Source organism: Octopus bimaculoides, chromosome 20 (assembly GCF_046866305.1).
Source record: "Octopus bimaculoides isolate indiv1 chromosome 20, ASM4686630v1, whole genome shotgun sequence".
In the NCBI taxonomy this organism is placed as follows: domain Eukaryota; kingdom Metazoa; phylum Mollusca; class Cephalopoda; order Octopoda; family Octopodidae; genus Octopus; species Octopus bimaculoides.
In genome coordinates, this window is record NC_142947.1 from 36,272,368 (window position 1) to 36,291,040 (window position 18,673).

Genomic DNA, 18,673 nt, shown 5'->3' on the forward strand with positions numbered 1-18,673 from the left:
TGGCCACAGTCTAATGACTCAAACAAGTAAAAAAAAGAAAAAACATTTCTTATTCAGGGAAAGCGGTTGAGTGGTTGGACAGATTGAAAAGGCTGGATACAGACACTTTACTCTTTAGCCAAGCACTCATCAACCTTTTTCAAGTTCCACTTGAAAAGCAAAGTGAGTGTGAAGTGGGAAGTGCCGCCTTCAAGCAAATTTGTTGAAAGGTTGGTGAATGTGACAAGAATAGTCCGATGAACGAGTTGCCCTAGTGACCAGGGCCACCGTGGTTTTGTGGGGTTTCAACGAGTAGCCCCTCGGATGTCTCCGTCTTTTGGGAGGGAATTATTCATTTTTGAAATTTATTTTTGCTGCTCATTTTTTTCTTTTTCTACGCCCCCTGCCTCTATGTTATCCCACGTTGTATTGTCCTGTACCGCCCCCAGGGGTTAACAAAAGAAAACAATATTGTTCAACTCTTTATGCTCAAATTCTGCTGAGAGAATCCTTTGCCTTTTATCTTTCTGGTGTCGATAAAATAAAGTACCAGTCTCGTACGTGGGTCGATGCTATCGACTAACCAGCTCCTCTCCAACTGCTTGCCTTGGCCCTATATTAGAGATCACCATCATCATCATCATCATCATCATCATCATCATCATTATTATTATTATTATTATTATCATCATCATCATCATCATCATCATCATCATCATCATAGACGTCGCACAGTATACAGTATCGTGAAGCTGTTAATTGAAAATATTGTGTCTACCGGGGGTTTGTCACAACAAAGACCTCAGGCAGACAGTATTTTACGCAATATGCGTGCAGTTATTATTATTATTATTATTACAACTACTACTACTACTACTACTACTACTATTATTATTATTATTATTATTATTATTATTATTATTATTATTATTATTATTATTATTATTATTATTATTATTATTATTATTGAGAAGGTGGCGTGCTAGCGGAATCGTTAGCGCGCCGGATGAAATGCTTAGTGATATTTCGTCCGTCCCTACGTTCTGAGTTCAAATTCCGCTGAGGTCGACTTTGCCTTTCATCCTTTTGGGGTCGATAAATCTGCTTCCCCCTCCCCCGCCCCCCAAAAAACAGGCCTTATCCCTACAGCAGAAAGGATTATTATTGTTATAATTGAGAAGGTAGCGTGCCGGCAGAATCGTTACCACGCCGAACAAAATGCACACCGTCATTTTGTTTGTCTTTACATTCTGAATTGCGTTCAAATTCCACACAGGTCGACTTTACCTTTCATCTTTTCGTGAAAAGCACTCAACTTGATGTAGCTACATGCCGTTCGGAGCCATCCTGAAACAGGATAGTGTCCCACCAGCTACCCACACATCGAGAACAACTCTCGTCTATTCATATCCTTACACAGGTCTGGGATTTGATTTCCTCTCCGAAACACGAATCTATCTGCTTTATCTTTTCGAGCCTGTGTCCCAACACCGTTCTTCCTTCTATAACCTCCGATGGCTTTGCAGTCAACCCGACCTTTCTCAGATGACCAACACACCCTGTTTTTCAGTTTGTGGGGTTGTTCTTTCCAAAAATACTCCACTGTCCATCTTTCGCCGTCGAACTCGGCCTCGAAGTCACCGTCTTCAATTTTACCTACAATATTCCCTCTCTCTGACGGTAACCTGTCTCTCCAACAGCCTTCTTTCTCCGCTCCACGTTCACAGTATGCAGTACAACGGTCACCGAATTCCATTCTGTCCTGCCAACCTTATAAATCGTGAAATGCCGTTGAGTGTTTTCTGTTGTATTTAATGTCCTCTACGTAATATATATGCAGTACAAGTTGTGCTACTTTCTGTAAATTTGACAAATTTGTAAGTTCTGGAGTTTTGGTCATATATTATACATATCTTTTTTTTCTCCTTTTTTTTTTTCGTGATTTGTCCGTATCTGTTTGTCTTTTGGGTTTGGGGTTTTTTTCACCATTCGAAAGGAAGTTATTGCAACGGGAGTTGTTTCTGTTTTCAATCTCGATACACCGGTTATCTTTATTTCAATATCTTTACATTTGGATAATCTCCCTATTTCTTTTAGTATTACATTATTGTCTATTGGAAGTGACTAGGAAATATTTCTTTTACTGGTGGTCATTGATATTGACAATATCCAAACTATTTTTCTAAACTGCCGTGTCTGTGTGAATTATATCCCAATTTATAGCCACTGTTTCATTCAATATGACATTTTAAATTTATGTGTATGCTAATACAAACTTCTTTTTTCTCTGTCAGTATTTCACAATGCTAGGTAATTCCAGTGTATGAGAGATCGAGAAACAATGTTTTGTTTCTTTTTCTTCATAACTTATACATATTCTGTTTTGAATATCAAAAGTATGTACTCTACATATCCTGCAAATGTATTTTGTAATTCTACTTCATTATGTTTTTGACAGTTTCTGCTGAGGAAAGCTTTCTTTTTATACTGCACTAAAAAATTATGTTGTTTCAGTTTTAAACCATGTATTTCTCAATTAATGTTGTCTTATTTTTGTTTTGTTTGTTTATTCTTTGTCCATTTCTTTTTTGTTCAATTTTGTCAGGTATTCGCCATATAGTTGGTTTTCGTACCACCGATTTAGAATAACATTCTGCGGTCCCAGTTCCAACTTTATTTTTAGGTTTTTAACAACTTCTGTCGTTGTTCACCATTTTCTTCACAATTATCTGATAAGTCAGTCTCAATTTTATATTTGTCGGCTTCTTTGAAAACGAAATACATCTTTAATAATTTGTAACTATTTATATTAGTTTCCTATGATTTGTACAAACTATTTTTCTAATCCGGCAATAGCTATTTTGTAATAATTTTCTATTGCAGAAGAGCCTCTGTCTTTTTCCCTGGTAAATATATTCTCTTCGTGTCAGTTTTAATGGATGTGTATTCTAAATGCAATCAAAATATTACTTGTTTTCCTATCTACTCTATATTTTATTCACTTAATGTCTTATATAATAACTATAAATGATTACTGGAAAACCTTTAGGATTGGCCCTTATTACCTTAATCTTTGCATTTATCTGTTTCAAGCATCCTTACTTTTCTTTCATATACGTATGTTTTACTCAGTCTAGTTCACTTAATTCCTCTGTATTTATAAATCTGTGTCTAAATCTAATTTTCTTATCTCTATTCTTTTGTCATCATATTAGTACTGTTTAATAATTTTCCTTATTTTGTTAAGATTATTTCTACAGAAATTCTATAGAACTTATAGCCAGCACTGATTTTTGCTACAGCGTTTCGTATTGAGACGTCGCATGTAAACAGACATTGTGATCGAAGATAAAAGTGGGTAATGAGTGTATATGCCATATTTCGGGGTTTGTTGCCCCTTCATCAACACTCATCTAACCCACTATTGCCTCCGAACACATTGCTTATATAGCCACCGTATACAACGGTGTTAAGTTATTGGATATAACAATTTACATATTAGACGCATTCCTACAAATCTTTAATGTTTACATACCAGCCCCAGGAATGCGTCTAATACGAGGGTGAGTCAAAAAGTAATGCCATTTTGTTTAGGACAGGTATAATAACCAACACAGGAACATGTATCATACATCAAAATGAAACTGGTCCTCTGTGGATCACATCCCTCAACATAGTCACCGTTTCTCTCAATAACAATGTTCCACCTTCGAATGAGAGCATGTACCCCTGCCCCGTAAAATTCTGTTGACTGTTCTTTGAGCCACATCTTCACTACAGTTTTCACTTCCTCGTCACTGGACTATGATCGTCACTGGACTATGATCGTCACTGGACTATGATCGTCACTGGACTATGATCGTCACTGGACTATCATCTCTTCGGCCCCATGAAAGAGGGTTTGAGAGGCAAACATTATTCCAGTCTTAACAAGTTGATTAATAATGAAGTTTTACAATCATAAGAACTAAACTAGCATCCCTTCTGTTCAGGAATCTTTTTTTTTTTAATGTTAATTCCGGTTGTCATTTATCTTCTGCGGTAGTGTGTGTAAGAAATTTATGAGTTCAAGGCAGGCAGGTCACGTGTGGGATTTCTTAGATTTGTTTGTCTTGAAGATTAGATGCCCTCATCCCTCCTTTAATGTACCTTTCCGGTGTAGTTTCTGATTCTTCCAATAACAGACCTGCTGTTATGTTTCACCGTGTCCTTTTTAAATAGTTGAACCAGAAGTGAGGAATTTTATCGTTTCACGCTACCTTCCAATTACACTGTGTAAAAAAAATAATGTTATTTGTTTTGTTTTCTTACATTTTTTTTTTTTTTCTTTGATCAGTAAGTGTTATTTCCTATTTGCTTTTATCTGGAAATCAAAGGAAATGACTACTATTCCCTGCAAACTTAGCTTTTGTGACCTAGACATCATTGTTTTAAAACTGACCTATTTTCCATTACATTTCAAACAGATTCAGCGCTGAGTTGCTGAAGCAGAAATATCGTAATAGCAAATATTCTGCTCAATACTGATTTGACTGTCAGTTGTTTGACCTTAACCACTTGAACATGTCTCTTAGTGGCTGGCGATGTGTGCATCTCTAATCATGAGCAGGAGTAGTAGGGGAGCATTATAGCCATGTGTTGAGAGGGATTCTTTAGGGTTTGAATAAATGTAATAAAAGCAAAGTGTGAAGGAAATATTAGCTATTTTTCATACTTTCTAGGGGTCAGCAAATACGAAATAACAGTTGCTTCCCAAAGACAAGAATTGTGCTACACAGTGTTATTCCTTTTCGCGTTGTTTTGTTTTTGTTTTTGTTTTGATTTTCTGTTTACAAGCATTTGGGCTTTGTTGTGAGATGATACGGCCTCTCACAACTGCTCAAGTGCTACGCTTCTTGTTTTGAACATTTTCGTCTATGGTGATCCTTCATTACTCATAACACACACACACACACACACACACAAAGAATTTTATGTCTCTTGCTATTGGGGCTGCATTAAGTTCTGTTTTATTTCTTATTCGGTTCGTGATGAATTCGTTTTCGATTGGAGACAAACTCTTCCTTTTGTTCAAAGAACGGTTGTCACTTTTCATAATGGTGGGTTTTCCGTGCTTTAGCGAAGATCTGTTACCAGACGTTCTTTTGATTTTGGGTATTCCGTCTCTCTCTCTCTCTCTCTCTCTCTCTCTCTCTCTCTCTCTCTCCATCTATCTATTTCTCTCTCTGTCTCTTTTTTCTATCTCTATCTCTCTCCCTCTCTCTCTCCATCTATTCCTCTCTCTTTCTTCTCACACTTTCTCTTCATTCCTTCTTTCCTTCTCTTTTTTTGTCTCTCTCTCTTTCTTTCCCTCTTTTTCTCATTCTCTCTATTCCTCTCTCTCTCTTTTTCTCCCCTTCTCTCTATCTGCTCTCCCTCTCTCCCTCTCTCTCTCTCTCTCTCTCTCTCTTTCTCTTTGTCCCTTCTTCTCTCCTCCTCCTCTCTCTCTCCCTCTCTATCCCACCTTCTCTCTCTCTTCCCCGCTCCTCTTCTATAGCTCCTTTTCTCCCTCTTTCCCGCTCCTTCGCTCTATCACCCTCTCTCTTCCTCTCTGCCTCTCTCCCTCTCTCTAACTGTGTGCTTACGAGTTCAGTTACGTTTACTGAAATTCTTTTTTTTTTTTTCTGTCTGTTTGTCTTCGCGTTGTTTGCTTGGTTTTCAGAATTCCTGTGTGTTTAAAGCGGCAAGCTAGCAGAATCGTAAACCGCGCCGGACAAAATGCTTAGCGGCATTTCGTCCGTCTTTGCAGCCTATGTTCAAATCCCGTCGAGGTCAACTTCGCCTTTCATCCTTTCGAAGTCGATAAAATAAGTACCAGTTGCGTACTGGGGTCGATCTACCCCCTCCCCCCAAAATTGCTGTCCTTGTGCCAAAATTTGAAACCAATATTCTTTTCTACTACAGGCACAAGGCCCGAAATTTTGGGGGAGGGGGCCAGTCGATTAGATCGACGCCAGTACGCAACTGGTACTTAATTTATCGACCCCGAAAGGATGAAAGGCAAAGTTGACCTCGGCAGAATTTGAACTCAGAACGTAAAGACATGAAATACCGCTAAGCATTTTGCCCGGTATGCTAACATTTCTTATTTGTTTATTGCCCACAGGGAGCTAAGCATAGAGGGCACAAGCAAGGACAGACAAAGGAATTAAGTCGATTATATCGACCCCAGTGCGTAACTGGTACTTAATTTATCGACCCTGAAAGGATGAAACGCAAAGTCGACCTCGGCGGAATTTGAACTCAGAACGTAAAGACAGGCGAAATGCCACTAAGCATTTCGCCCAGTGTGCTAACGTTTCTGCCAACTTGCCAGCTTTGAAACCAATATTCCTGTATGTGTTGACCCGAGTGAGCATCGACTTTACTTCAAAACTAATGTATTCGCTGCACGAATTATTTTATTGAACCAGCTGCTCTATCTGTGGTAGCCAGATTTAAATCTGCCTTGTCCAGATTAGCTCGTTTTACTATTGTTGCTATTTTATCGTTAAGCTCTATCCTTGCGGGGTATTTTCATTGAGCTACAGTAAAATCTTTTGTTAATTTTAAATTTAATAACTTCTTTCACCTTTCGATTTATCGTGCTCGGCTTCCTATCTTTAAAATGTTCTGTTCTTAAAACTTGTTCATATTCCTCCTCTTTATTCATATTTCTGAATGTTTTCTTTTGCTTCGGTTTTTATTTGCCAGTTGATGTTTCTTGCCTTTGATTTTGATGTGTTTTATTATTCACTTTATTTACCACGTGTAAGGTCTATTCTCGTAATTTACATTCTCGATATTTTTATTTTCGCCGTTTGCTCTCTGTTTTAAATTTCGTGTTTCTTATGTAATATTTCTTTTAAATGTTATAATATATATATATGCAAAATACTTCATAAGCTCTCAGTTGGTACACCAGGTTAACAATATTAGTTAGATTAGTAAAGAACTCCGAGTAACTTTTTGGTAGGTTTCCAAGTTATGGTTCATCACAATTCTATATTGTAAATCCGTGGGCGGGCACCAGATAAACTGGTTTTTACAGAGTGATATATAAGAAACAAATTAAAAATAATGGTCATTACATATAATTCCTTTATAAGAACAAATTTGGCTTACAGCTGTTTCAAGTAATCATTATAGGTACATTACTGATAGGTTTACTCAACTGGTCTATTGATGAATTGAGGTGAATTGAACGACCTAAGAAAATTAATGCTACTTTCGTCAGAGGTATTGCTGGAAATATATATATATATATATATATATATATATATATATATATATATATATATATATATATATATATATATATATATATATATATATATATATATATATATATATATATATATATATATGTATGTATGTATGTATGTATGTATGTATGTGTGTGTGTATATATATATATATATATATATATATATATATATATATATACATACATACATATATGCATATATATATACATATATATATATCTATATATCTTGCAAACAACTCGCACATGCAAGTGCTACCAGTCAAGAACTCCTCATACCGGAAGCCAGCAAGTGTATGGGGTCATCAGGAGAGAATGCGCGCCGTTTCGGGGCCTACCTCTTGACGGCATCAATGCGCACCGGCCCCCCTCACTGATATGAGGCCCCGCTTGCTAGATCAACTGATTATTAAACAAAGCTCAATATTTCTCTAGCCATCGCTCATCGTCTCTTTTTAACCAAATCCAGTGGCTAGCCTTCTCCACTGTAGTTTGGATATCGGTCATGGTGGTATTTACCTTACGATGAGTTAGGCCTAACGATAACAGCAGTCGTCTCACATTGTGTCCTACAATATATATATATATATATATATATATATATATATATATATATATATATATATATATATATAAGTATCTGACCCTAAATAAAAAAATAAGCCCTGGGTTTGATTTGTTCGACTAAACCCTTAAGAACGGTCTCCCACAACGTGGCAGCAATCCAATGACTACAACAAATAAAAGAATATATATATATATATTTCCTTTTTTTAATAATGAAATTTTAAAATGGCGTCAAGTGACGATAAACAGAGAGTAGTAAGGGAAAATGGAAGAATGAGGAGTAAAAAAGAGAAAACGCCCCCTCTTCATTATGCCAAATGTAAAAGCTCTCGAGTATGGCTCAAAGTCTGTTAAGAAAATATTAACAACAGCTAAGTAAACACTTACTATCATCGTCAAGTCTGACCATGGCAACAACAGTAACACCTCTGATGTCACTGACATCAATGGCAGTAGCATTGAAATTAGTGCAAACGTAATAAGAGACAACAGCCGGACCGGCTGCTAGCAACAGCACCCACCACCACTACCACCGCCGCCGCCATTACTATTCCACCACCGAAAAGCAACTCGCTTTTTTTAACCCGATTATTTCAACAGTCGGGACTTCTACAAACTACAAGGCAATATCGTTCCTGGAAAAAAGAATATTAAGATGATGAGCTGACAGAATCGTTAACACGCCGGACAAAATGCTTAGCGGCATTTTGCTCATCTTTACGTTCTGAGTTCGAATTCCACCTAGGTCGACTTTGCCTTTTATCCTTTTGGGGGTTAATAAAATAAGTGTCAGTTGAGCACTGGAGTCGATGTAATCGATTTATCCCCTCCCCCGGAATTGCTGGCCTTGTGCCCCAATTTGAAATCAATATCGTTCCTCAAAGACGATTAGCTAGCGGAATCGTTAGCATGTCGGCCAAAATGCTCAGCGGCATTGCGTCCGTTTTTACGTTTTGAGTTCAAATGTAGCCGAGGTCGACTTCGACTTTCATCTTTCCGAGGTCGATAAAATAAGTACCAGTCGAGTACATGGGTTGATGTAATCGACTTAACCGCCCCGTTCCTTGAAATTGCTGGCCTTGTGCCAAAATTTGAAACCAATGTCGTTCTTCAAAGTAACACAGTGGAGATTGGAGCATTCACTTGCAAATATAGGGCCCTTTAAGCCAAAAAAAAAATTAAAAAGTCTACTATTTACCAATGTGTGAACAGAAAAACTCTGTTCCAGTGCAAGTGAGAGGGTTTATCAAAGATTTGTGGATTCTATGAGTGATATCGCAAAGGAGAGACAATATGGATTTCCTCAGTGAAAAACCGAGAAACAAACACGCTCTTCCAAGGTGTATTTGTTTATTTCCGATGCTCTCTGTGTGGCAGCGAGTAATCAACGTGGCATTCAGCAATGTAAAAACGTTAATTTCGATGACGTCAGTTGTCTCCCCTACAAGTGACTCTCAAGAGTCTCACACGTGATTGTCTCTGTCAGTATCCTTCATTAAAATCTAACTCCTTTATATGGTTTCCATACATAAGAGTTGAAACCGGTAAGTGATCTTTTACGTGGTCGCCTGACTAACTAGAAATGGCAGACGAATATTCGTAATTAAATATTAAATAATGTAGTCAAAGCTACGCAATAAGGAAAAGACGAGACGTTCATGGCTGGAACACTCTTGATCATAGATCTACTCAGACAGAGCTAATATTGGGTTAAATAGCAATATCAACATCCTAATATAAGATCTAAATACGAAAATCTATTTAAACTGTATAAAAACTACACAGAAACGTAAGTCTAATAAAATATCTGACATAGGTTGTAAACGATTTTTGTTGTTAATAAGATTGTAATATTTCAGACTATAAACCACAACTTCAGAGATAAAAAATAATGTTCAATATTTACAGTTTACACAACGTTATAGGGCAGCGGACTCGCGGTCGTAGGATCGCGGTTTCGATTCCCAGACCGGGCGTTGTGAGTGTTTATTGAGCGAAAACACCTAAAGCTCCACGACCTCCGGCAGGGTATGGTGGTGAACCCTGCTGTACCCTTTCACCACAACTTTCTCTCACTCTTACTTCCTGTTTCTGTTGTGCCTGTAATTCAAAGGGATAGCCTTGTCACACTGTGTCACGCTGAATATCCCCGAGAACTACGTTAAAGGTACACGTGTCTGTGGAGTGCTCAGCCACTTGCACGTTAATTTCACGAGCAGGCTGTTCCGTTGATCGGATCAACTGGAACCCTCGACGTCGTAAGCGTCGGAGTGCCAACAACAACACAACGTTATGGTACAAAGAGAAGGGAAATTGACGAAGTTGTTAGAACGTCGGCAAGAACAGCTGTCGGTATTTATTTCCGTATTTTGAATAAAAAGAAAATCCCGTCTTAGTTTTTAGGAGACGGGTGTTATGCTGAAAAACAAGTTGTGTAAAAAGATTAGTGGGATCTCATATATTTTATGCCTATGCATTTCTGGACTTAATGTTTTTGTACCTCATTTTCATCATTTTGACTTGTGTTTTCCTGGACCTTTGTGTGTGAGCCCGCCAAAATGGATGAGGCCGCACAGATACATACTGACACACGTCACAAAATGAAATTGTGATGTGTGTCAGTATTTATGTGTGCAAGCCTATCAATTTTTGTTTTACATATTAAATTCCGATAAAATCGTAATCTACATCATCTGAAAAGTATTTATAGAAAATTCGTTACAAAATAGCCATTTTGCTGGAAGTTAAGAGGAAACAAACCCGACTCATGTGAATTTTTCAAAACTTCTCTCCCCATCTTCGGAGAAAACTATTTATAACAAATTCCGATATAAACAGATTCTGCACCATCTGAAGCATATTTGTAAAAGAATGTCATTAATAAATATCCATTTTTCTGGATTTTATGAGGGAACAAAGTTGGTGAGGCACATTTGTGTAGATATGTTCAATGTTTCTTCCCTCATCTCTATATTTTACATAGATTTTAAACAAAAGCATTCCACCATTATTCTTTCGTATTGTGGTAGATCTGACATTTTTCATTATTGAAACTTCTAATGCGATTACATTCAAGAGTGCTCTTTCTGCAAATTGTATTGTTTTATGTTTTGTCCACAACATTATGCTCTATAGGAAGATGGCATTCCAATCTCATTTCCAGACATTGCATATGATGTATGTATGGGTAGAAGGATGCATGTATGAATGAATGGCTGACTGGTTGGATGGCTGGCTGGATGGATGGATGGATGGATGTGCCGAAACGTAGAAATATTCGGATTGGTATCCGAGGGTGCACTAAGCCGACCGGGAATGGAGGACCCCTGGTCTTTGTGAAGACATCCCTCTAGGAAAAGGCTAACTCGTATATTAAACCCGCTGCTCTACTGAGCCAGATATCTCACATTTTGCTTGTTTTGGGGTTTCTTAATATTGCCAGTGAGAGTCGTTGTGATGCTGAGCAAACCGCGCTCGGCTTAGAACACGTGCACGAGCATTGCTGACACATCTGTTAGCGATGGTCATACTCGTCAAACGAGTAGGCAGCCATCACTTATGTATGTATGCATGTATGTATGTATGTTTGTATGTAAGGTGAATACCTACGTGCTTTCATACACACATAAATATCAACATAAATCTTTGTGAAAAATATGATAATTGGTATTTCCGTACACATTCTAACGGCCAGCTTTAAAATTAACGTTGTTAAGTCATAAAACTAAACCGGTTTACGATCTTCAACATAAAATCTACATTTCAATAAGAAAATCTATGTTCTGCAAAACCTGTAAAATTTAATAGCTAGTATAAAACATACATAAACACAAAAACAAAAAAAAACATAGTGAAACACATTCGTTTACATAAATGGAGAAACATAGAACACACACACACATACACATACACACACTTATAAACATATATAAATATGTATGTGTATGTTCGTGTGTGTCTGTGTGTTACATATAACGTTCAGACTTGCCGATGAGTACAATTGAGTAACATCAATTGCGAGAAACTTTTAGTTATGAGGAAATAATATGGTTTACCAAAATACGATCACGTGTGTGTGTGTGTATGTGTGTGTGAGTGTGCAGGTGTGTGTGTGTGTACATACCGTATAAACCTGCATATTTGTCAAGTCGGCGTATAGGCCGAGGTGAAGTTTTTAGGCCCAAAACGCTGGTTTTAGCATTACTGGCATATAAACCGAGGGCATTGTGTAACAATTACCGGTCGATTTCAGGAATAATCTCAAGTTAAGAAATATGAACGCTCTTCAATAGAATCTTTGTAAATTATGAATTTACTGTGAAGCGGATGTGGTTAGCGTATATATATACATATAGATAGATTGATAGATAGACAGACAGACAGACAGACAGACAGACAGACAGACAGACAGACAGACAGACAGACAGACAGACAGACAGACATATACATAAATAATGTACTCCATACAGTAAAATGTAAACAAAACTGCTACAATTCATTATAAGATGAATGAACATTTTATAAACCACGATTCTTCACATTTTACTGTGAAGAATTCATCAATACAATACCAGTAGAGTTGATTATAAGACCAAAATTCAATTTGATCTAAAAGGTAACGCTATAATCTTTAACTGGAAGCTTGTTTGAATTAGTTCGTTTTGAAAACGTCGTAAGTGATGAAATTACAGCGACTAGGATGCATAATTGCATACGGAGCAATGTGTAGTTGCTGCAGTTGAAACATATGTCTGTCATTGTTATTTATGCCGTAGCAAAACTTTTTAATAGAAAAACAAAACGTTTTGCTACGGCATAAATAACAATGACAGACATATGTTTCAACTGCAGCAACTACACATTGCTCCGTATGCAATTATGCATCCTAGTCGCTGTAATTTCATCACTTATATATATATATATATATATATATATATATATATATATATATATATATATATATATATATATATATATATATATATATACATATATATATATATATATATATATATATATATATATACATATATATATATATATATATATATATATATATATATATATATATATATATACAAATACATATATATATATATATATATATATATATATATATATATACATATATATATATATATATATATATATATATATATATATATATATATATATATATATATATATATATATATATATATATATATATATATATATATATATATATATATATATATATATATATATATATATATATATATATATATATATATATATATATATATATATATATATATATATATATATATATATATATATATATATATTGTAGAAAAAAACAATACTTTAATTTGACTGAAAATTTATGGGTGATCATTTTGGCTCAATCGGATGCGCAAGGAGCCATGAAAGCGTTGATTTGCGGGTTCGATTCTAGTTGGGAATTAGCTCAACATTTTTCAGTCAATTGTTTAAGTAAACGTCGCTTTAATCGGAGTATATATATTACTATTATTATGTATTATTAAATAGTTATTACATAACGCAGTGCTCCAACATGGCCACAGTTATATAACTAAAACAAATAAAAGAATACACACATACAGATGGGCTTCTTTCAGTTTCCGTCTACCAAATCCAGTCGCAAGGCTTTGGTCGGTGCGTAGCTATAGTAGAAGACACTCTCCCAGGATTCCACACAGTGGGACTGAACCTGGAACCATGCATCTGGGAAGCAAGCCTCTTACTATAGTTGCCAGGCCTGCAACTATACATAGAAAATATGTCTTGAAAATGTTACATCAACTTTAGCCATGCACGTCACACAAAGTAAATGAGAATTATGATCGCAGAATGCTGTTCAGAAAACTCATTAACGCTTTTGTTTTTCTTTTTCTATATTTCAAGATCAGTATGAATAGACCCAACGTGGCTTTTTATACTACTCTAGAAAAATTCAGAGGAATTCGAGCCTAGTTAGTACTTAGATGGGTAGCAGTCTAGGAAACCTAGGGGCTGTAAGTATTTCGCTTTGGGGCGGTTAGGAGGCAAATCGTTAGAACGCAGGGAAAAGTGGTTAGCGGTATTTCGTTCGTCTTTACGTTTTGAGTTCAAGTGATGCCAGGGTCGACTTTGCCTTTCATCCTTTCGGGGTTGATAAAATAAGTACCAGTTGTGTACTAGGATCGATGTAATAGATTTAACCCTACTCCCCAAATTTCATGCCTTGTGCCTATAATAGGAAGGATTATCATTATTGTTGTTGTTGTTTTTGTTGTTGTTGTTATTTTTTAATCATGTAATGAAAAGCTCACAGTTTATTTTGCTGGGTATGATGGAAAGTGTCAGCTGTCCACAGCTGACACTTGGTTACTGGTTATGCTTCAAGAGCCCTGCGAAGAATTCTTGCAGTTCCAAGTAATACTGATTTTTGTAGGGGTTCTACCGTCACACTTGCACAAGGCAGCGAGCTAGCAGAATCGTAAGCACGCTGGACGAAATGCTTTGCTGTATTTCGCCCATTGCTACGTTCTGAGTTCAAATTCCGCCGAGGTCGACTTTACCTTTCATCCTTTCGGGGTCGATAACTTAAGTACCGGTGAAACATTAAGGTCGACGTAATCGACTAGTTACTCCCCCAAAATTTCAGGCCTTGTGCTTATAGTAGAAGGATTATTATTATTATTATTATTATTATTATTATTATTATTATTATTATTATTATTAAGGCAGCAAGCTGACAGAATCAGTACTGCATTAGATAAAATGCTATGCGGCATCTCTTCTGGCTTTACGTTCTGAATTCAAATGCTGCCAAGGTCGACCTTGCCTTTCATCCTTTCGGGATCGATAAAATGCGTAGCAGTTGAGTACTGGTGTCGAAGTAATTGACTTACCCCCTCTCCCCAAATTACTGACCTTCTGCCAAAATTTAAAACCAATGTTATCGGGTGAAAAAAAAGAAAGATATTTTCATGCTGTCACGTACGTCACAGATTTGGATCCTCTTCAAAATATTCAATTAATATTCCAAGTAAAAAATGTTTCGCTTAATATTTGCCCGGGGAGCCGTGCTTTACTGTGAAGAACTAATTAATACAATCCTTGTAAGTGTTCCAGATATAGTACAGCTTAAATATTTCATAATCTGTGATTGTGATAGTCACGTACGTCACGCGAGAAGGGATTTTTTAAATATTTTCTCTCTTATTTATCTTTTTTTTGTTTTTGTTTTTGTTTTTGCTTGTTTCAGTCAAAACCCAAGATAACTACAAATGTTGAAGAAGCGAATATCCCTAAAGACACTGATGCAATGTCACGAGGCAGTTGGGACAGTAAAATAGAATTTATCCTCGCCTGTATTGGCTATTCTGTTGGATTAGGCAATGTGTGGCGTTTCCCGTACTTAGTTTTCAAGAATGGAGGTGGTAAGTAAACGGTGGTAATAGTTTGCATAATTAAAATATATAACAAATTATGCAAATTATTATACTACTGACCAAAACTTTTTGCAACTACATATGTAAATAAAAACAAATCATTATCGCTGATGAGGTTCAATAATACCGAAACATGACTGCGACCCTCACTATGATTACTAATAGAGATCTGATTTACCCCTAAGCGAATAAATTGATATTTTTTATCTATGAAATTAATTATTTCACTGAAATCATCTCTCCTTTCCTTTAAGAATTTAAAAATTACAGGCGCAGGAGTGTTTTCTCTTTCACCTCTCTTCCTCTCCATTTGTATAAAAGCCCAAAAGCTTCCTGTAAAATTTATTTTATAAGCTCCTCCTGAATGGATGAAAGCGCTAAAAATAAAAAATTATCCAGAATTCTGGCTGCCTCCTTTCTCTTAATATACAATATCTGTACATCACTTCAAACATTCTATGCATATATATATATATATATATATATATATATATATATATATATATATATAAATGCCATTATATTTTGATTTCTTTTCTTATTTGCAGGCGCATTCCTTATACCATACTGGATTATGCAGCTTCTTGTAGGAATGCCATTGTTTTTTCTGGAGCTTTCCTTTGGTCAGTTTGCAAGCCTTGGACCGATAACCATTTGGCGATCGATCCCTTTGTTAAAAGGTACAATTGTACGTCGTTGATAAACTCAACTCTTACTAAGTCTATCATAGTATACTGTTTTGGCGCTGGAATAATTTTTACTCGGGATGGGACATTCTTTTTTCATTTCATGATTCACGAAATACATTCTAGTATATAATATTGCTACGTGTTAAACCTGTTGAAATATTGATATGTGTGTGCTTACATCTATGTCCTTCTGGTTTTATTTTTAATATTTCTCCCAAATGGAGAAAGAACCGTTGGTTTTTAACCCCAGAATTACTGAAATATAGGAACGTCAGCCAGTATCGCAGGGTATTTTATCCGACTGGAATGAAACAATTGGGTACAGTTATTTGGAATAGCTCATTTGGCATGGGTGACTGCACATTCAACCTGTTTTGGCGGCAGTTTTGACGCTAGAGACAAATGCACACGTGCGCCCGTGCTGAGATATAGTAATACAGATTAGAGCAAGAAAGAAATGAAGAGAGAGAGAGAGAAATAGAGAACGACATTACGAATTATTAATTCAACGACATCACGAATTATTAATTTATAAAACACATTCTCTCTCTTTATACACAAAGAGAAATATGCTCACAAACATAACCAGAGGGGTGGGAAAACTGGAAGGAGAGAACGGGAGAAACATTAAAATAAGTCAGCTTCTTATCAGAAACGCCAAATAGGCAGCGCCAAAATGGCTGTGCTGAAACCTCTTTTATCCATAGCCGACAGCTCTAACGTTTCGCGAGTTCGTCACCTTGCATTACTGATTATTTTCACCAATCCACTGCTCTGCAACGCTAACAGTATCGATCATGATAATTTCCAAATAATCCAATCTTTTTTCCAATGTTTATTGGCTGTGTGGTAAGTAGCTTGCTTACCAACCACATGGTTCAGGGTTCAGTCCCACTGCGCGGCACCTTGGGCAAGTGTCTTCTACTATAGCCTCGGGCCGACCAAAGCCTTGTGAGTGGATTTGGTAGACGGAAACTGAAAGAAGCCCGTCGTATATATGTATATATATATATATATATATGTGTGTGTGTGTGTGTGTGTGTGTGTGTGTGTGTGTGTGTGTGTGTGTGTGTGTGTGTGTGTGTGTGTGTGTGTGTGTTTGTCCCCCCCAACTTCGCTTGACAACCGATGGTGTTGTGTTTACGTCCCCGTAACTTAGCGGTTCGGCGAAAGAGACCGATAGAATAAGTACTAGGCTTCCAAAGAATAAGTCCTGGGGTCGATTTGCTCGACTAAAGGCGGTGCTCCAGCATGGCCGCAGTCAAATGACTGAAACAAGTAAAAGAGAGTATTTTTATTTATTATTTTATATATTTATAATCTATATACTTATTATTTCATATATTTACTATTGTTTCCATTTTGTTCGGTGTGCTAGCACAATCGTTAGAATGCTTAGCGGAATTTTGTCCGTGCGTTCTAAATTCAAATTCCACTAAAGCTGACTTTGCTTTTCATCCTTTCGAGATCGATTAAATAAGTACCGGTTAAGTACCAGCATCGCTTAATCGACTAGCCTTTTCCTTCAAAATTGCAGGCCTTGTGCCTATCACAAAAGGATTTATTCAATTAATTTTTTTCTTTTCCTTTCAGGTTTCGGTTATGCAATGGTCCTGTGTTCATTCTTTATAACCATCTACTATAATGTCATTATCACCTACTGTTTCACATACCTTTTTGCTTCCATGACCAGCACGCTCCCATACGCTGCCTGTAACAAAGAATATAGTTCACCGGAGTGTTTTGACGGAATCAGTTAAGTAACAAAATATATCTGCTTTCTTCATGCATTTTTCTTCTCTTTATTTTACGTTCTCGTCTATTTTACTGTGAACCAATGAACAGACTCAGGAGAAATTTAGTTTGGTTACGAAGTCTCCAAAAAGCTCATTCTACTTCCTTAATGCTTAACTAATGTTTCTCACGCACAAAGGTACTCTTGTAGAATCAGAGTGACACAGTGTTATACAGCTAGAAGTTTGACTTACAGGAGAAATCCATTCTTTTCATTACATATTTTTGGTAATTTCTGGTGGGAAGGCTTTGGTCTTATGCTGCAATTAAAAATCTTTCAGTCTCAGCTTTGAGTCCTGATCGTCACAGCCATTGTTAGGATTTTGCTTTGTCTATTTCTTTTCTGTTTAGTTTTACCCAGTATTTGCCATGAAAGGGCTTTTCTTGCCATCCTTTTATCATGATCCGTTGCTGTTCCAGTTTTGGTTTGGCTTTCAATTGTTTTATAGCTTTTGTTGTTTCTTCTTTTTCTTCATATTTGTTAGGTACTATGACTTCTTTTTTTTGTATTTGTCAGCTTCCTTCAAAACTGAAAACAGTTTTTTTTTTTGTTTTGTTCGTGTTTTGAAGCTATTTCTATTTGTTTTCCTTGCTTCTGAAGTAGGTATTTCTGTAGACCTGTGGTGGTTATTTTGTAATAGTTTTTAACTGTATAAGGCCTCTGTCACCTTCTATACGTTGTATATAACATTTCTATATCAGATTTTGGGTGGTGCATCCTAAATCCAGCCATAATTTTTCTTGTTTTCCTGTCTATTTTTGATTAGTTCATATACAGTCCAGTTAAAAATATTGTACCTGTAACTTATTACTGGGACGGCTAGAGTGTTGATACCTCTTATCTTGTTTCTCGCATTGAGCTCTGATTTCAGTATTAATCTAACTCGTCTATAGTATTCTTTCATTTGCGTGTGTTGTAT

The 18,673-nt window shown here is 36.3% G+C and overlaps 1 protein-coding gene across 3 annotated transcripts in view; it reads left to right on the forward strand.

The window, feature by feature from the left end:
- LOC106877389 (sodium- and chloride-dependent glycine transporter 1) overlaps positions 1-18,673 on the forward strand; it is a 55,121-nt gene that overhangs the window by 3,328 nt on the left and 33,120 nt on the right. For all 3 annotated transcript variants that reach the window (XM_089338355.1, XM_089338356.1, XM_089338354.1), the window contains 3 exons: positions 15,084-15,258; positions 15,819-15,950; positions 17,553-17,714. In XM_089338355.1, the coding sequence (XP_089194481.1) occupies positions 15,084-15,258; positions 15,819-15,950; positions 17,553-17,714 (469 nt within the window). The remainder of the gene's footprint in view (positions 1-15,083; positions 15,259-15,818; positions 15,951-17,552; positions 17,715-18,673) is intronic.